The sequence below is a fragment of the Teleopsis dalmanni genome, chromosome X, assembly GCF_002237135.1.
Source record: "Teleopsis dalmanni isolate 2A chromosome X, ASM223713v2, whole genome shotgun sequence".
Lineage (NCBI taxonomy): Eukaryota > Metazoa > Arthropoda > Insecta > Diptera > Diopsidae > Teleopsis > Teleopsis dalmanni.
In genome coordinates, this window is record NC_051848.1 from 84,479,578 (window position 1) to 84,500,925 (window position 21,348).

At 34.5% G+C, this 21,348-nt stretch overlaps 2 protein-coding genes across 2 annotated transcripts; one reads left to right on the forward strand and one right to left on the reverse strand.

Moving 5' to 3' along the window:
* Positions 1–2,087: 2,087 nt before the first annotated feature.
* Positions 2,088–3,173, reverse strand: LOC119662511 (splicing factor U2AF 50 kDa subunit-like). The gene is made up of 3 exons (XM_038072144.1): positions 3,110–3,173; positions 2,428–2,874; positions 2,088–2,367 (listed from the first exon to the last, which is right to left on the reverse strand). Exons 1-3 carry the CDS (start codon positions 3,120–3,122, stop codon positions 2,249–2,251), a joined length of 579 nt encoding a protein of 192 aa, XP_037928072.1. The 5' UTR covers positions 3,123–3,173; the 3' UTR covers positions 2,088–2,248.
* An 11,892-nt stretch (positions 3,174–15,065) lies between these two features.
* LOC119688639 lies at positions 15,066–15,842 on the forward strand. Its single transcript, XM_038103310.1, has one exon. The coding sequence runs from the start codon at positions 15,066–15,068 to the stop codon at positions 15,840–15,842; it is 777 nt and encodes a 258-aa protein (XP_037959238.1).
* Positions 15,843–21,348: the final 5,506 nt, after the last annotated feature.

Here is a 21,348-nt window from a genome sequence, read left to right on the forward strand (position 1 = left end):
CACGTATTGCAGAAGTACTGGAACGACGCCTTTTGAATTATTAATTGGTGCTAAAATGCAAACAAAGGAAGATATTCAGATCAAAAAAATTATCGAAGAGGAAATTACAACGATTTTTAATGAAGACCGAGAAGAAATGAGGCAACGCGCAAAGCAACAAATACTGAAAATCCAGTTAGAAAATAAGAATGCATATAACCAAAGACGCAGGCCAGCCGTAAAGTACAAAGTAGGCGACGTAGTCGCAATCAAAAGGACGCAGTTTTCGGGAGGACTGAAGCTAAAACCAAAATACTTAGGACCTTACGAGGTCGAGAGAGTTAAATCAAACGATACGTATGATGTTATAAAAATCGGAAAAAGCGAAGGGTCAAAGCGGACTAGCAGTTGCGCAGAGTATATGAAGCCTTGGGCAGTTGCTGACAATGACACTTCATTCGGGTCGAACGAATCGCAGGATGGCCGATTGTGGGACGCAGATCTGGCAACGCCAGCACACGAGCATAAGGAAGTAAAAAAGAAGAAACAAACGTAGTGTGGCAGTGCAGAAAGAAGACGTGTGAAGTAATGACGTGTGTGCGGAAGAACAAACAGTTTTTTTCATTTATATATATTTTTTTTGTAATTTAATTAATTAGTTTTGATTCTAATAAAAAGGAATCCTACATATATATATATATATATATATACTAAAGCTAGTACTAATTAGTGTTAGGATTAGTAGTATTAGTATTATGTAATACTAATACACATTATATACAAAAGAGCAGTGAGTGTCATTCCGAAACATAGCCAATTTAATTATTATTTTTTTATGATTCACATGATTTGTTATATAGCCAGAATATCAAACTGACAATTTATAATTGTAGTCAATTTTAAAATAAAACAATAAAACGAAAAATTCTACAAATAAAAATTAAAATAAAAAGTTTAAAAAGAAATAACAATTAAAATAAAAACATTAGGAAAAAATAATAATAAACTTTTAAATTATATAAAATTACGAAAAACAATAAACAAAATAAAGGAGTTAACATCCGCGGCCTCTCGAATTCGGCCAACGGCGCTTGATTTCATTAACGGCAGAATCATGCGATATTATTCGATCGTCTAATTGCTGCCAAACGGGACATGAACTTGTTTCTCTAGAAAAGTCTGGCAACATCTCGTTTGGCTGTGGTAAGTCTCAAATCCACAAAAGCATGCTCGTTCACTTTTACTTGGGCTACTTGGGATTTATTTTATTTAAATAATTATTTTACGACAGACGATCATTCAACTAAAATTTATCAATCAATTTATGTGGAATGTACTAAATGTAATTAGATAACTAAATAATTTTTTTATCAATATATTAGTGATTTTAAAACTAAAACTATATAACTTAAAATTCACGGTGATAATATGAATAAACTTTTTATACATTGACAAAAGTTCACATTTGTAAATTCTATAAAAATTTTGTCACAGTCAGGTACAGAAGCACCTCCAATAGGTACTAGAATTTCTACGCTTTGTATTGCTCTGTTGCTTTCCCACACTTTCTTACAACTGTATAATATTTCGATATCAACTCGTCCATCGCGTAGTTCATCACGCTATACTACGTTTAACAGGCAGAGTACTCTGGTTGGTGGACCAGAGTTCTCCTTATTTCTAGTCTTCTTTATACGATTTGATCGAGCAACAAATATTTTCTTTCTTTCATGTATTATACCATGAAGAGAAGCTATGGCCTACGAAAATATCACAATTAAAAATTAAATTCATAAGTAATAGCGTGGAGTTTATATCACGGTATCAGTAATGGTGTGATCCAAATATTCAGCTAGGCCGTAACACTCCAAGCGACCATTTACGAGACCCTGAATCATAAAGAAAGCTTTTAAGTCTCCAAATTTGAGAAATAAGGTTTTTATCTGTGAAGTGAGGAATAATTATTTTAAAGACTGTAATTTTAAATAAAATTAATATACATTTGTTATGAAATAAATAGGTAAAATTAGGATTTTTAAAAATAAAATAAATTTTCGTATCTTGCAAATAAATTTTATAATGACTTTATTATGATATTTTTTCTTCCTACCAGTAATAATGCGTAATAAGTACTACCTTATTACGCATTGTAAAAAAATAATTTTTAAATATTTTATAGATAAATTGCCCTGAAAAGTTTCAAAAGTGCCGACCGGACCGAATTCCGTGTTATTCACTATGATTTCCTTTAGAGTTACTTCAAAAATGTTTAGTGCACAAAACGACGAGGGTGACATACCTCTTCGTTATTTGCATTAACTATTAGACCTCCAAAAAATATTTTATGTTCTGAATCGGGTACTAAAGTTGATGTCAGGCCACTAATAACTGTAATAAAGTTTAACTATAGTGAATGATATAAAAATAAAATTAATTGTAATTACTCACCCAATGGAGCTACAATTGGCGTAGTAGAAATCTCGCCTGGTGGTAAACGATAACTGCGTGGTCTACATATTTTTAAAATTTTACCTTCATAGACTACGCCATCGAGGTCTAAAGACGATTCAGCTTCCTCGACAGATCGGAAGATTAGAAAGGCAAACTTCCTTCTGCAGTTTATGTAACAACTGATTACAGAATTTCCAATTTCTTTTGACAGACCACCCAAATGCATTTGTTTATTGATGAAAAATTTTAATTTAAACATATTTACACAATCAGGTAAATTGCTAACAAAGATGCGACGTGCATTCCTGCCTTTCTTTACTAAAGAAGTATGCAGATTTGGCTCTGGTGTTTCGCACTGAATATAAGTTTGATTATGTGCTTTCATAGCTTCATTCATCATTGGCTTTGGTCCTTTTGAAGAAGGCGTACAACCATTATCATTATCTGTACCAAACCAAACAAATGGTATGATTTGCGTGGTATGCCCGATGCAAAATAAAACTACAAAACAAGCAAAACTTAAATGCATGGAAAAAATAGGAGACCTCTAATCGCCCTTAATTGTAATCATAATAGTTGAGCTTTGTTTTGTGGTTTTATTCTAATCAGAAGTTTATAAGTCCATATATTGTTAAACCGTATAACATTTAACCTTATAATATTAATTTTACATACTTACCGATTGATTCCATGTTCAAGTTTTGTCAAAACAAAAATCGACAACTGGCAAGAAAAAAGCTCAAATGACAACTGCCAGTTTTATCTGTCAGTTTAACTTCTCAAAGGTATGTATGACAGCGTCGCCAGTTCAAAGTTAGTTGACTATATCAATTGTGATGTTAACATATGAATTATATGTTTAAGTCGCTTATGTTACGGGGTCAACCATTTTTACCTAAAAAAGTTCAGATTTGCTTTTCAATATGACTTGTCAGCTATCGCATAAATTAAATTAATATGCGAAAAAATAAAAATCGTTTCTGATTTAATTTTTTAAATTTGTTGTACTTCTCCTCTGTATTTGCCCAAATTAATGCCACATAAACATTATTCGCTCAGTTACTTAACAGATCTAAAAAATAAGTACGAGCTTATGGTGCACATCTGTGCAAGGAGATTGTGTGGATGTCTGTCCAGGTAGGTCCAAAAATGCGTAATACTAGATTCACACGAGAGTTTTGTTTGTGATTTTAGCTGTCATGTTAGTAATTATTGCTCTTCAACGCAACATGATTATTTTTGACAGCTAATATTACAAACAAAACCGTTCCAAGTCTTGTCCATCTGTGACCGAAATGTGCACGTACCCACTGCTCTAAGGCTACTTCCAAAAGATTTTTTCGATAATAAATCGCATTGACTTTTACACCATGTTCGATGAAAACGATTGGAGAGCGTCCATCGGTGGTCACAGCTGCACATATCATTCCTTAGAAGAGACATCAAATTTTTCTTAGGAACTTCAAAACAAGAAACAAATTTCATGTCTTTTCAAGCGAATGTTAAAAGCACATATATATTGTGTAATATGTAATATATATGACTAAAGCGGGGGTTGGCGAGCGAAGTTTTTTATTTTTATTTATATATTACTAATTTTCGGGAACTGTAATTACCAGGAACTTTACTACTTCTTGAACTTATACTCTACTAACTTTGAAGTTCCAAGTCAATGTTCATTAGCCAATTGACACAAACTCATTCATGACCTGTAAGTGCTAACTTTTGTTGATTTGCCGGGAAAAATATAGGCCTGTTTTGGTATCATAATTAAAAATCATAATTATTCAGCAGCTATAAAATAATTTCATAAATTAATATTAGTTACTTTACTTTATTGCGTTATCTTCTTTTATTCAATTAATTGTATTATTTCTTTTACAATAAAGTAAAAGACTTGGAAAATGTTGGGTTTCATATACGGACAACTATTTTAATCCACTTTCTTGAAAAATTTCAAGTTTCTTTCGTGTAGTAAATTTCAACTATCATTTCATTATGAATATAAGAGGTTATGCGTCGGGCTTGAAACCCACCATGAAAAAACACAATAACAACAAAGAGTCAGTGTCGCATAATGAAACCGTTTACTGTTGAGGACACATGCAAACATTATAAGGATCAAGATTTAAAAACATGCACCAGGAATGTTCGAATTCTTCACAGAGAAGGTGTATGTATAAAACTGATTTATGTCGGTAAGAAAGATAAGGCTGACATTACCACTCTTCAGGAAATGCGATGGACTGGTCAAAGATGCTCTAAAAAAACATTATGACATCTACTACATCTACCATTCAACAAAGCGCGAGTTTAGAATCCGATTTTTAGTAAGCCAAAGGTTTATAAATTTGATCTCAATCACATCAATCAACGAAAGACTTGCTAAAATCCGCATTAAGGCAAACAATTTTTTACGTCAGCCTAATATGTGCACATGTTCCGGCGGAAGATAAGGACGACAATTCCAAAGGAACTTTCTATGAACATCTAGAACAAGCATGTGAACGCTGTCCCCATCAAAAATTGCCAAAATCGTTGTAGGAAACTTCAATGCAAGGGTGTATAAAGAAGTTCTCTTTGGTTTTACTACCGAAAAGTTCAGTCTTCATACGAAAACTAACAATAATGGAAGAAAGTAGATTGATTTCATCGCGGATAGAAAAATGGTATTTAGTAGTATCAGATTCCAGCATCTTGAAATACATGAGGCAAAATAACTGTCACCTGATCAAAATACAAGATCACAAATTGATCACGTTACATCTAAGTGACACCTGACAGAAGTCTTAGATGTACGTATCATCCAAGGAGCCAACATCGATTCGGATCATTATCTGGTCCACATACGTCTATGTGCGATGAAAAAGGCACAGTAAAAGCTAATTGTTAAAAAGTTGCAACCATAACAAACAGCTAATGACCTTGCTACTTGACTGCGTACCGCTGCAGAAGAAGTGATTGGCTATAACCACAGACAAGGAAACAGCTAGTTTGGCTTAGAGTGTCGTGACGCTACCGCAAAGAATGACGCAGCATATCAATCGGTCAGTTACGACGCGCACTGCTAAAGGACGATATCGGCAAAAGAGTTGACTTTTCAGGCGAAGAAAGAAAGAAGCAGAGAGACTTGAGTACGAAGAGCTGGAGACGCTGGACGACAGGAATATGGTTTGAATGGTTATAAACCCAAAGTTAATTACTACAAACATGAAAATGGTAATCTCGTGATAGATGTCCAAACCATGCTTAACATTTGGAGGGATCACTTCTCAAACCTATTAAAGTAGGTGGGAGTAATGATGTGACTAAAAGATTATCCTAAAAAGGTGTTTAATTCGGTACCCTATTTCATCACCGTTCGCCATCATTATATTTAGTTTTTAAATTCACATTTCATAATTATTAGGTAGATTCCAGATAGCCAAAAAAAATCAGATAAAAAAAATTTGATTTTTGTAAAATAAATTAAATATTGTCGACTTCAGCCATGCTTAATAGCCAAAAAAATACCTCATTTAACGACCAAGAAAAATTATACAACTTATTTATTATATTATTTTGCTTATGTATAGTATATATAACATAAGTTGCATCTAAGTAAATTATTAAAAGGTGGCATTTTAGTAGTACTAAATCAAGGTGTGTCTTCATGTGCAATTATTTAGTTATGCATTGTGTTTTTAATGCTCGCAAGTTGTTAAAAGTTGTTTATAAGCTATTAACTCAGTGCGAAATGGAAAATAGGAAAAACTTGTTTGAAGAATAGTTCCACGCATATTTCTATCCAGAGCGTAAAACATATTTAGAGAAGAACAATTTATCTTATGAAGCTCTACTCCGTTTTGCAGTTTCTCTAAAAAATCAAAATGCAGTTTTTGCCGAAAGATACCACGGCTTTACTCCAGGGAATAGATCAAGCTGCCATATACACTTTTAAAACGCATTACCTACAACAATTTGCCAGAAAAGCTACAGCATTAAAGATTCCATAGTAAACATACGTCACATAAATGATGATGTTGTTAAAACGGCGGTAGAGGCTGGTTTTGGTGACTACATTATAGAAGACGTCAGCTAACTTTGAAGAAATGACAGAGAACAGCTTACGAATGAGAAACTCCTGAAGCTAGATGATTCAGAAGACTTCGTTGAGAAAAACGCAACCATATCAAAAAATAGTGTTAAATTAACATCCCAAATTCTGAAGAAGTGTTTCGATAAAATTAGTTAAGTACTCAGTGACTTTAAAATTGTGAATTCACTTCCCTAGTTTATTGGTTCGTATAAATTGATAACCTAATATATAGCAGAAGGTGATTTAATCTAATATTTATATTGTGTGATTGAGTAATTAGTAATAATATTTGTTGAATGTACATGATAAGTAGTTAATAGATTAATCTAAACTTCTGACAGGCGGTTAAGCTGGCATAGCTGTAAACATAACATAATAATTTTAAAATTAAGTAAAATAAAGCTAATAATACTAATATTACTAGTATTATAGCAGAAGAATACTATTAAAATAAGAGCACTAATGAAAAATTTATATATTATCTAAAAAATATACTATTTTCATTGCAATTACAATTTTCATTAAATTGCCAAAAATAAGCTTACTTATTGATATATATGTAACTCACCTAAAAAATAACATAAATTATCTGTAATGTACCCTTAAGTATATAGTGTAAAGAACTAGCATAAAGCACGCTGCCGACTATCATTTTTAAGTGTCATTCATGGATTTTCTTTCCAGAATGACACTCAAAATGACACTTAAGGAAAACAAAATAAATGGTCTTATATGGCGTTTACATTGGTCGAAAATGGGTCACCTTGAATAAGCCATTTGAAAGTGTTTACATTCGTTGTAATTCATTTGTTCTCATTTTCAACAGCTGATTTTTCAACTTGCCTGTTGATTTGATTTTCGGCCTGTACCAAAAAAATTTTTCAAGAAGGTTAAATATACCTTCAAACCTTAAAATATATACTGAAAACATATTTCTAACTTATACTAACTTATACTAATTTCTAACTTATAAATACTTTTTAGGAAGTAGAAGTTTTAAAAAGAGGTGCATCGTTTCCAAGAAAATGCAACCACCAAACATTTATTTATTTTTTTTGTAAATATGTCAAAAACAGCTTTCTCAAACTGTCAAAATGCCATTAGGAGCTTTTATTTAGGATATGTTCAATGTATTCATTTGCATTTGGAGCATATTTGGAACTTATTCTAGCCTCGTTGGAACTCATTTATACAAAATGTGATGCGAATGGATCATTCTTGTATATAAAATTTCAAGCGCAAATGAGCCATTCGCTTCTCACTTTCGATTGACCAAAATGAGCCATTTTTGGCCGGTGTATATGCCGTATTAGTGTCATACTAGCCTGTATTTTAGCGCATACATAACACTTATAATAAAATAATTGATTGTACTGAAATATTTAGATTTATATTATGCTAATTTAAGTTTATTAAACCGAAGAGAATACAATGGACTGAGTATAAATAATTAATTTGTTGCGAGACCATCTGCGTGAAGAGTATCTTTCATTCCACAAAACCATTAATGTTAATTAATCTATTGCTGATACAGCACCTCATTTTGATTTATAATGACTTTAATATAAATTATTTAAAAAAAGAATTTCGAGCCATAGGTGAATTTACCTATAGTAATTGTGTTCTTATATAAAACATCCACACAGGACTTCATTTAAGCAGGTAGTAACGTGCCATAATTTTGTAGACTGTTGTGTTTATATAGGTATAATGACGTAGGTATAAAAAATATAGATACGGTTTAAAAAAAATATTATTTAGCATAACTAATTAGATTTTTGTTTATCAATACAAGAGTATGGGAAAGATTACTGAAAACAATAGTATAAACAAATGCATACAGAGGTATATTTATTTTCTTAGATTTAAGTTCCTAGAATTTAAGACAAATGTTTAATATATTGAAGGACAGTATATGTCTTTATGACTCCTTGAAATTACGATGTTATAATTTTGCTAACAAGTTTTTACATAAAAGAGCAGCTAGTTTCTTATAGAATTTCATATCACAAACAGCAACCAGCTACATTAGTGTTAATTTACCAGTTTTCTCTAAAGTATATTGTAACTATATAAAAAGTTCGCTTGAAAGAGTTTAGTATTAAAGTTAGGTGAGGTAATAAATAAGTTCTATATCAAAACAGTTTTACACTCAAATTTAAAAATTGTATCTCACAAAATTTTTTTTTTTTATTTAATAATAAGTGAACTATTATTATATATTTCATTGCAGAATGCAGCTCGATCTTTTACCAACTGATGTCTTATACGTCATTTTCGACAAAATGGCCGTTCCTGAACTAAGTGCAATGCGAAGCACGAATTCCATAATGCGATACTCTATTGATGGGTATATATTGCATAAATTTGCGAAGAAACGATTACAGGACGACATGTTCTCAAATGGGATGAAATTTATTTATGAAGTTGTGGAAGCAGTTGTACGGAAAGAATCTGAGAAATGTTCGTTTATATTGAACGCTTTCGGCATGCAATATGGACAAATATTGTTCAAAAGTTTTATAGATGTTAGACGCGCTCTTAAAATACTTAGCCGTATTACATGCGGCAACCCAGTTTTAAAGTTAATGTGTGGCCACCCAAGCTATGATAGATCAATACTAACAGTATTGCCCGACATCAGTGCTAATTTAGTTCTCTATCATCTATCACTTTTTAAATTGTTAAAGGAAGTGATGAAGAATGGATATTCACACATCTCATCTAAGCGCATGGAAAATGAATTGGAAATTCTATTAGAAAAGCGGCAAAGAATCAAAAATGGGTTTCCAGTTATATTTTCAATAATTGCTGAAATATTGACGGAAATTGGTTACGAGTGCAAAAAAAATTTGTTAAGAATACCAGAAGATAGAAGAATCAAGAAAAAATCAAAGATGTATATGAAATTAAGTGGACCATCAATGTTTCTGGCTTTAGTTAATAAAAAAACCAATATGAAAAAAATCGGTAGATGCGTAAAACACTTAATGGAGACTGTCCCTACAAATTTTATTTTTACGTATTGTTTCGATTTGGAAGAATATGGTTATATAACTAATACTTATTATACTTATGAGTTTAATTAAAATTTTTTTTAGTATACGAAAGTTTGTGATCGATATGTGTATATAACTTAGTTTATATAATTGTAACTTAAGCTAAAGTGATTAATGTAAATTAGAATATAATTTAGAATGTATTCATTTTAATTAACACAAAATCTGTAATACAAATTTAGTTGTAGTCTAAATTTGTCTAATTTGTCTAATTTGTAGTCTAAATACAATTAAATATACCTATAGAAAATAATTAATTAAAAACAAATAAAAAATTTAATTGAAACAAATGAAAAATTTTTTTTTTCTCTCAATTTCTATTAATTTGTGGTTATAATATGATTATAATATATGATGATCTCTTTATAATGATACAACTTTTTTGGTCAAGTTCAAATTAACAACAATATTGGCTAACAAGAGGTTTATAATTTAATATTACAAGTACTGTAACTTATCTAAACCGAGCATATAGATCTGAGCTAGTCATCTTCTTGCTGGCTGAAACGCCTCAAAAGGTCCTTTGGTTTGAAGCGATTTTAGCGTCTGTGTGACACATCGTAAAGTAAACGCTGGAAGAGTGCTATTTAAGTATGGACTCAGCCTGTTATAATGTGTTTTTCTTTCTTGACGGTAGGTACATGAAATTCAAGACGTAGATCAGCATTTCGTATATACCACGCAGCGCTAACTGCATTCCTAGGTGCTTTGTTTTGGAATCTTAGTATCATAACTGTTATCTATTTTTTTGCACAACCCCAGATTTGGATGCCATAGAGCCATTTAAGCTTGAAGATTTGTTTGTATATCTTAAGTTTGTCTTCTGAGATACTTTATATCTCCTTCCAATAAGCCAAGTTAGTTTTTATATCTAATTAGTTCGTTTTTTCTGGACGTGTGCCATTTCAGCCCATTCATTATTCTCTTTTTTTATTGGAGGGTTTTGGAAAATCGGTCTGTTATATTTGTTATATTTGCCATATAAGGGTAAAATTTATACCGTTGGAAAGGTGAAAACGTGCAGAAGTGCCCAACGTTATTTTTTTGCATGTTCGTTCGCATGTAGAGGACGGTTGAAATTAGTAAAGAAGGAGTTAACATCCGCGGCCTCTCAAATTCGGCCAACGGTGCTTGGTTTCATTAACGGCAGAATCATGCGATATTATTCGATCGTCTGATTGCTGCCAAACGGGACATGAACTTGTTTCTCTAGAAAAGTCTGGCAACATCTCGTTTGGCTGTGGTAAGTCTCAAATCCACAAAAGCATGCTCGTTCACTTTTACTTGGGCTACTTGGGATTTATTTTATTTAAATAATTGACTTATAGGTCTGTACCAATATAAGATTTCACAACAGGCGATCATTCAACTGAAATTTATCAATCAATTTATGTGGAATATATTAAATGTCAATTAGATAACTAAATAATTTTTTTATCAGTATATTAGTGATTTTAAAACTAAAACTATATAACTTAAAATTCACGGCGATAATATTTATCTACGTCATAATAAGATGTTACGACAGAAGATTCATCGTAATAAATATTATCGAATAAACTTTTTATACATTAACAAAAGTTCACATTTGTAAATTCTATAAAAATTTTGCCACAGCCAGGTACAGAAGTACCTCCAATAGGTACTAGAATTTCTACGCTTTGTATTGCTCTGTTGCTTTCCCACACTTTCTTACAACTCTATAACATTTTGATGTCAACTCGTCCATCGCGTAGTTCATCACGCGATACTACGTTTAATAGACAGAGTACTCTTAACCCAAAAAAAAAAATTTTTTTTGAGAAAGGTCTATTACTTAAGGAGTAGTTAACAAACAACAAAATCCGGATACTTTTTGAGCAGAATGCACATTATCAATTGTGCTGTCTAAAGTAGCAGAGATTTAAGCTTTCAGCTCGACAGTCCTAAAGAAGGACAACATTACTAAAATTTCAAAAACAAAAAATCAAAATAGCCTGGAGAAAAGCAGATGCAATCTCTTGAGCAGAGGTCTAGCAATAGAGCTGAATTTTAAGAATATACTCATAGGGACAGTTCCAGTATCGTATACATTTATAAAGTCAAATAATTCAAAAGTTTCTAAAGTTATTTAGAAAATAGGACTTTAGAGTCGGTTATTCTAAATAAATTAAATTCTACTGCAAAACTCAAATTTGGAAGTATGTTGGAGTTATATATGTTGTTGAAAAGTACTATACCAGAGATTATCAAGTTCGTAATGGTATATAATAGCATCTGCTGCACTAAACTGATGCACGAATTTTTACAGGGTCACTACTACACAGTTTTTATTTGCAGATTCCCAATAATATTCCAAAAAGAAAATTCTTTAAAAAAGAATATTTAAACAAGTTAGAGTGTGTAAGTCTGGGAAACATTTAGATTAAAGTTTAGGGATCGTATTACTAAGATGCGTATTGTACTAAGGTCTGCGTTACCAAAAGCTTTGAGCATGGGATTATTCAGTCGTACCTAAGCTATTCTGTACTCTGGCGGGGTGGCACATGGTGTAAAAACATTGATACTGAGAGAAATCCTAATTTGTAAACTATAGTAGTTTTCAACCACTATTCTTAAATGGACTGTTCTTGATTGGGGAAATGTAATAATAAAATTCCTGATGGAATTCTGAAAGCGCACATTAAATTAATAATGCTCTAGTGCAATATTAGCTATTTTATTGAAAGAAATACTAAAACACTGAAACAGATTTTTTGTGAATGTCCAAAAATGAACATCAGTAGATTTATTCAGGATGGCGAAAAACTCCTTCATAACATACAATAGATGATACAAGCTAAAATCTTTAGAGATCCTCAGGTTATTGAAAATTTGATATGTAATTTGTTGAAATAACTGAAAATATCTTAATATACTACCTAAGCCGTATTGCGCAGAGTTTTTTATAAATTTCTATCCGATATTGTTTATTTTATATTATTAATAAATTGGTTAACTTTTATTTAAATTAGCACTAAATACGGTATGTATTTGAATTAAACACAAATGTTATTTAAAAAGTTTGCTAATATTTTTATTTTGAATAAAATTTTATCTAAGTCCTTAAAATTCAGCTATCTTTGTCAGGTTCTTAAACACGGTTCGATATGTTATGTTCGTAAATCCTTTATTATGCGATTAAACCGAAGGAAAAAAAAAATTGACGTTCCGGTAAGAAAGCGGTGTCATGCTCATACAAATGGTTTCGTATTCAACTTATTTGCTGACAACCAAAACCAAATCCTTTCTTTTTCTACAAAAAATGTTAGTGGAATTTCTTCGGTGTAATTTAATCTACGTGTCGTTTTATGCAATTTGATGTGAGAGTGTGGGATCTCAACAAAGTATCAAGAAAATCAAAATAACCGCAAAAATTATACAGCAAAATGTAAATTCTAAAGCACACAGCATCCAGCACATATCCCTAAATAGGCCTAGTCGGAGCATGAAAAGGTGTTCATGGAAAAATGCAGAACGCGCAGAATTGTTAACTTTTCAAATGTTTTTATTAAATCTTTTCACATTTTTTTTCTTCTACAATTGAATGTAAGCCTCATCCCTGTGCTGAAAACTTCCGGGAGTACAAATAAAAAATTATGAAGTTGAAATTGACGAGAAAAAAATTGTTTTGACGTTAAGTTGAAGTTCGCTGGTTTTCTGGGAAATTTTTGGTTGTAACTGTTTGTAGGCGGCACATCTTTCCGAGAAATATTTGTTTATTGAGTGGTTTGTTACTTGAAACCACTAACTGGTGATGTACTTCGAGCACTGCCAAGGGTGAACAAACGCCGAAAGGTTGCTTCGAAAGGCGGTTCGTTTTATTTTCTCATTGTATTCGTAAGTACACACCTATGTGTATATTAAAAAAAAAAAAGATTTCAGAAGCTTGGTAGCTAAATGATGCAATTTAAAATTAATTAAATTCTCATTTATTAATATACCCTGCTATTTGTATCAAGCATTTACAACGAATGTGTCCGCCATGTTCACCAAATATATTACCTCCTTGTCATTAAAACTTAATATTCGGTTATTTTCTCCAAGAACCATTATTATTTTCCTTATGGTACCTCAAGACATTATCACAAAAACTCTGTATTTATTTTGAACACTCAATGCAACTTTGTCAACAGGTGAAGAAAAGCTTTCGGTTTGATATATAAATTATCAGGATTACATCAAAATTGTTCGTGTACTCAGAAAACTTCTAAATATGAATTTTATTGTAATGAAATACCTATCACCTTTAAAATCTGGTTAATTTTGTATTAAAAACACTAATGGCAGTTTATGTTTTCCTCTTATAAAAATCTATACCTTATGATCAAAAAAGAACGAGAATTTAAAAAAAAAAACGCAAAATTTTAATTTTTAATAATTTTTTTTATTATCGCGGCAAAACATGCAATCCATCGCTTGATCGAATTTTCCATACAAGTTTTATAGGCCGCCGAAGGTATGACCTTTAGTTCACGCAGCGAATTCTCTTTTATGGCCTCTATGGTCTCAAAACGCATTCCTCGCATTGGCAATTTGAGTCGGGGGAAGAGGAAAAAGTCACACGGGGCCATATCTGGAGAGTACGGTGCTTAGTTGATGATATTAGTGGAGTTTTGGGCCAAAAACTGCGACACAACCAACGCAATGGTTCATTAATAGCAGATCTTCCTATAGTATAACAGCATCATAAAACCAATATGGACTTATCGTATCCAGCTATTTGGTGATGCTAGTCCTTTAAATATTGAAATTATCCAAAGAGCTTAATCAAAAATACTGAGAGCAATAACTGGTGCCCCATGAAAGTATTCACCAAGATCTACAAATTCCCTTAGTTAAAACTGAATTTGACAATGTAAGAAAAAAATACTACAAAAGGCTGACAAAACATGTTAATCTCCTAGCAGGGAATCTCTCACATCTATCCACTACTTCTCGCCTAAAAAGAGCTGACCGTCCAGTCATTAATTAATATTTAATAGCTTGAACTAAAAACCGTACCTTTCTTTTAATTAATCTGATAAAGTTGAACTGCTTTCCTAATATCCAACATTCATTCTAATGAAATTTAACCCATTGATCGAAGTGAGGTTCGTGATATAAGGTTTATTTATTTTATTTTATTTTATAAAAATAAAAATTGTTATTTTATATAATTACTGATAAGATTTTAAAACTTATTGTTAGTCTCATTGTAAGAGAGAAGATACAATAAATAAATGTATAAGTATTTAAGAAAAAAAAAAAAGTTATGTTGTGTTATCAAAAGCTGAAAAAGAGAGGAAAACTCGATAAAACCCGCAATTTTGGATGTATGAACGACCGTGCCCAAGGATGAATGGCACTGCGTGAGTGTGTCTTAGAATGGTGAACTCCGGATAGCTGGCGACCTCCACTTTCAATTTAGCCCTTCCGAAGTAAAGAAGGAGGCTATGCTTCGAACGACCTCCCTGTTTCCTATACTCGTGGGATAATTTATGGACTCTTTCAAAAAAATTAACACCCAGAAAACAAACACGGAACTAGGTACCAGTTCCGAAGACGAGCTCCTGGCATCAAGTCAAGAAAACGAGCGAATCAAATCCGCCGTATTAACCAATGTACGCAGTAGCAGCCGCATTGCGCCTACTTCATCCGTAACAGTAAAATCGGTAGACAAGCGCGCCAGCCATAGTGTGCCTGCTGAAAAATCAAAAAAGTCTGAGGCAAAGATCAGACGTCAAAGGTACCAGAAGGCTATATTCATTCTTGGCAAGATTGCTAAAAATGAATCTGAAGGTACAGAACAGGCATTTGATCATACAGACAAAGTACGATGCCAGAAGGTGGTAGATGAGTACAAGGAATACCAGGCCACCCTATCACAACCCGCAAAGGCGATGAAGAGGGATCGGTCTCAGGATGAGACGACCCATACTTCAAAAAGCAAGGTTGCGAAAACAATGTCTACTAGCAAGCCGTCAACAAACGTGAAAAGGGCACATAGCGACGCAGCAAAGGATGAGCTACTGGTGTCGCTCAATGACGACATTATAGACAATGGAAAAAAGGTGCTGGAGAAATGGGGTGAGATTGAGCCCAAGTTGGCTGAAATGGTGATGGAACACTTTTTAACAAATGTAGACGCCCCTACACCAGGATTCGACTCATCGGAAGTGGTTCTTGGCTGTAGGGCCTTCAAATGTTATGACCAGCTATCCAAAGTATTTCTTGGCAACAGCATTGCTAATGTAAGTGATGCATGGGAAGGTTAAAGACTTAAGCTTATTCCAGCCAACGAAATCCCTAGAAGACCAGGAGCCCGCATTTGGTTGCCAATTATGAAGATGGAGCACGGGAAAGTACTCCAACTGCTGCAACGACAGAACCTAAACGTGCCAATGAATGACTGGATAGTAATCAAGGACGAGGGCACCCAAAAGAATAACATGACGCTTCTTCTGGTGATAAACGAGGAGTCAGTGAAGCCACTAGAAAAAATGGACTGTAAGCTAAAGTTTGGCCTACGGTACACAAAAATAAAAATATTCCGTCCAACAGCCAATGATGATGAAGGCAAGGAGTTAGAGGATGCTAACAAATTGCTTGACGACATAAATTTTCAGGAAAAAGCTTCAGAAACTTGTAAGCCTGCTCGAATGCTGAAAGTAGCACAAATCAACCTTCAGCATTCGAAAATCGCTTTGGACAATCTCGCTATATTTCTAGTCGGAAAGATGTCGACGTCAGCATCTTGCAAGAGCCATGGACCAGAAGTAAGGACGTCATGGGGCTAATGCTGAAACACTATAACAATTTGCATATTAGAAACAATGGTAAGCCAAGATCATGCATCCTAGTTAAAAAATGTATTAACGCTTTTTAATGCCCACAGTATAGTGATAAAGATCTGACAGCCGTAAGGATCGAAATGCCAGGTGGTCAAAATTTTATTGTGGCTTCTGCCTGCATGGCGCATGATAGAGAAGCTCTTCCGGAAGAGGTAGTCGCGCTAGTAAAAAATAGTTCATCAAAAGATATTCCCACGTTAATTGAATGTGACGCTAATGCGTGGCATACGCTTTGGGGCAGTTCGGAAACCAATGACAGGGGTGAGTACCTGTTTGATTTTATTAACAATTCGAATCTTCTAAATTGTAATAGAGGCAAAACTCCTACTTTCACTTTCCCTAGTTCACAAGTGTTCGATGGATGGGAAGAAGTGCTAGATATAACACTCCTATCCGAAAATCCAGACATTGTAGTTAGTAATTGGAAAGTATCTGACAATCCTTTTCGGATCATAATTGGATTCTCTTCAACTTAATAAGTAAAAGCAAAAAATCCTTTCTCTTGGTGGAACTCAGAATTAAGTGATCTCAGACAGAAAACATGAAAACAGTTTAACGAAAGCTACAAGAACAATAGTTGGCGTGAATATAAGGATTGTCTTAAAACTTATAAGAAACCAATCAGGGAGATCAATAATAATGGCGGGAAGGAATTTTGTAAGTCAATTGAATTAACCTCATCCTTTGCTAGGCTCAGCAAGCTTATATCCAAGGAAAGTACAAATCCTTCTTATCTCAAGAAAGAAGACGGCACATGGACTGAAACCTCTTCTGAGACACTAAGACTACTATTAAATACTCATTTCCCAAACTGTGACGATGATGCTAGAGAAAATGGTTTAACCACCTTGGGAAGCACACCATGACAGGTGGTTGAAGCAAAAATCAAGGCGGAAAAAATTAGGTATTCAATCAACTGTTTCTGTCCCTATAAATCGCCAGGTTTGGACGGTATTTTCCCTATAATGTTGCAAAAACGCAAGATTTAGTGATTCCATAGTTATAGGAAATTTACAAAGAATGTCTTAAATACAGTTATGCACCACTTAGTTGGAGGCAGGTTAAAGTAGTCTTTATGTCCAAGGTAGGCAAAATCGGACACGAGTCCGTCAAAGATTACAGGCCGATCAGCCTAACTGCATTCTTACTAAAAACAATGGAGAGGGTAATAGAGCTCCATCTAAGACAAAAGGTAGAACGTTTTCCAATCTCTAAATCCCAGCATGCTTGTCTCAAGGGTAGAACTACGGAAACAGCTCTACATGAGGTCATTCGTACTGTGGAAAAATTGATTCATTTTAAACAATACTCGTTTGCAACCTTTCTAGATATTGAAGGGGCATTTAGCAATGTGAACAGTAAAGCTATTCATGACTCGCTTTCCAGAATAGATTTAGAGAAAAAGTTGAAAAATTGGATAGTTACTATGCTAAAAACAACGATTATTTAGTCAAAGAACGTCAGTAGAGGTACGCCCCAAGGAGGGGTTATTTCACCACTGCTGTGGCTGCTGGTCCTGGATAATATTCTTAATATCCTAGATAAGTTAGGGGTGAAAGCAGTAGCATATGCGGACATGGTTATTCTAGTGTCAGGTATGTTCCCTAACATAATAAGCGATATTATGGAATGGGCCTGGTACCTAAGATAAGTACCTGGGCCACAGATTGTGGACTAGGTATTAACCCAGGAAAGACTGAAATGATGCTGTTTACCATTAAAACTACAATACCGGCTTTCAGATTGCCTTCATTAAACGGGCAACAACTAAAACAATAGAAAAAAGCCAAATATCTAAGAAATTCTGTTGGATAGTAAGCTAAACTGGATGTCGATCTTTGTATCAAAATGGCATGTGTAGCTTTCTATTCTTGCAGATGGATATTTGGTAAAAAATGGGAGATTCGTCCAAATATTACCCACTGGATGTACACGGCAATTGTACGCCCAATTCTCACGTATGGTGCTGTCGTTTGGTGGCCGGCTCTAAATAAGAACTAATAATAATAACAATAATATCGACAAACTTAACAGAATCCAGAGGACGGCATGTGAAGGTATCACAGAAGCTTTGAGGACAACTCTCTCGGACGCCCTAAATGTGATGCTACATTCATCAAAAACATAGTTTGCAATAGCGCTGTAAGACTAAAAGTAACAAGTGTCTGGTCTAAACGAACATATGGACATAATCGGATTCTAGGCACAGTTCCAAACTTTATGTATGGGATGACATCGGATTATTTGAATCCGTGCATAGACTTCGAAAGGAATTTTCAGACAGTATTCTCTTCAAGAAATGAGTGGAAAATTAAAAATTTAGAAGCAAAATTCGATATTTCAATATATGCAAATGGCTCGAAAATGAGCTGTGGGGCAGGAGCAGGAATCTTCGTACTATCTGAAAACATAAATAACTTTCCTAGGCTGCCTATTGAGGCTACGGTTTTTTAGGCTGAAATCCTAGCAATTATAGAAGCCTGTCGGCAAATTGCAACCCACATCGAGGACAGATGTAGTGTTCCTATTTTTATTGACAGCCACGCAGCAATTAAAGCCCTTGAATCTTTCATAACAAAAAAAGCTAAATCGGATGACCGATATCACTCTCATCTGGGTTCCTGGATATAGGAACATCGTGGGGAATGAGAAAGCTGACAGTTTAGCCCACTTTGGTGCCGCCTCCCTAGATTCGTCACTGGAAATAGCTTCTTCTACTTTCTGCAACTTGCCAATAACAGATGGAAGGCACTTAGGTCCTGCAACTTCCAGGTTAACATGGCCCACCTATAACAAAAATAAATCCTCAAAAGAGATTCTCATTGGTTTGTAGGAACCAACGCAGAGAAACTGCGTATTCCCCATAACATTCACTGCAGAAGTTGTGAAAACCCGCAGAAGAAAGAAACAATAATACATTTTCTCTGTGAATGCCCGGTTTTAACGTTCAGAAGATATAGGGAATATCCAGCCTAATATATGGATGGTCAAATAGGGGCACTTCGTCCGATACTTGCCAATTCCATATAGATTCCTCAATTCCTCTGGTGCATAGAGTGGGATTTAATAACTCTTCTATTATTGCGATAATTAGTGTGGGTTTGTTACATTTATTAGCTACAGTTAGTCCTAGAGACATAATATATGGTATTCTAATAGGTACCTACGCCTTTTATTAATATTACTGCTCCCTTACACTATATGGTGAGGGTATGCATCACAGCCCAAAATTATCTGCCGCCCAGTAGAGTTGCGGTTGGACTTCCGATGGTAGAACGGTTTCTTCTTCACGTGAGAAGTAGGCAGAGGCCATGACTATGTCTGTGATCCCTCCGTTTGTTGGAGTTCAACCAGAATCGCTGCTAGGTCTCTAAAAATAATGGTTATTAACGGAAGAAGTTTTACGTCTCCACCTTCACCACCATTATGTCTCCACTTTGACGTTTGTCTCGTTGAGAAACTTTGTCCTTGGCACTCTTTAACTGCTTCGGTAAAATTTTACCGATTAAGGGCGGTTTAGTGATAGCGGTATTAGGTTTACCTGCTACTGTTACTGTGCCCGTGTAGGGCATTGTGGGCTTGATTCCTGAGATGGAAATCTGTACAGCGCACGCACTCAAAGTGCTAACAGCTCTGCTAATGGAGGGGCGTGTGTCTAGTTCCTCTTCCTCAGGAATAGTCACTGCTGGGCAATGATCTGTGTAGGAGTTTGTTGGAGCCGAGAATGAATAGATGGTTTTATCATCCTGAACCACCTTTGGAGCTTTATCCACGGTATGAGAGAGAGCGGTGGTGGTTCATTTAAGCAACAATCTCAAATATTCGAACCGGTAAGCAATTCTGCCTTTTAGTTCGGACAACGAACTCATGGATTCGTTATCAATGACGAAAACTAGGTGCAGCATCTTATTCTGCGTCAGTCTGCGTATTACCTTCCACCGCTTGGTGAAGAATTTGTTCTGGGTACCAACGATAGCCGAAACTTTTTCATTTCACTATGTCTTACTTTGAGAAAGCCACGAACTGCATGAGTTCTTAGAAAATCCTTTTCCTCAACCACGTTTATGTGACCCGAAAATCGGTTGGGCTTTAGCAACATCAATTATAGCTTCTTGGAGAAGTGATATTTGCTCTGTAGAGAGCGTAGCCCCAGTTGGATCAGTTGACGTACAACCTATACAAACGCCTTTAATAGTTAGTCTGTACGATGCGTTGGTAAGCCCCAAATAAGCCACCTTAGATTTTCTAGCGGTAATCAAACCGGAAGATTGATCGTCCGATCTGACCTTCTTAATCGTAGTCGAGGACTGCGTGGCGATTTTCAGAGCTTGTAATCTGTTAAGCTCAGATGACAAAGCCCCCTTGAACCTTCTTCGTTCACTTCTTTTGAGATGAGTGAACTTTGGGGATTCCAAAGTAAGGTTACTAACTTTAAAGCCGACAACAATTAGACCGGAATTTTTTGAGATCACACTCCGGTTTCGAAATCACAAGATTCAGCAGCTTTGGAATTTGAACACACAATTTTAATGATTTCCTGCCGCCTTACTTGAAATTACAATGGAGACGAAGACGGTGGTCATTCGGAGCCATCTTGACGGACACTGCAGCGATGTCAATAAGGATGACTACTTCCAGCCAAGTGGCCGGCACGGATGATTTCGCAAAGGAATTATTTGAAGGTAATGCCGTCAGTGTGACATCAAGCTCGTTAGAGTTACCATATTAAAAGAAATATTTATAAGAAAATTAATTCAATTCGGGATTGAAAGGTTACCCACGACGTAGCTTATTTATCGTGAGAAGTCTAATAAAACTAGAGGTCGACAGATGTACAGAGTTCACATATTGGAGAGCAACTATCCATGGCTCTTCATACCTCGTCATATGCTGTTCCACCATGTATTTGAGCTTTGATTTAAAACACTTT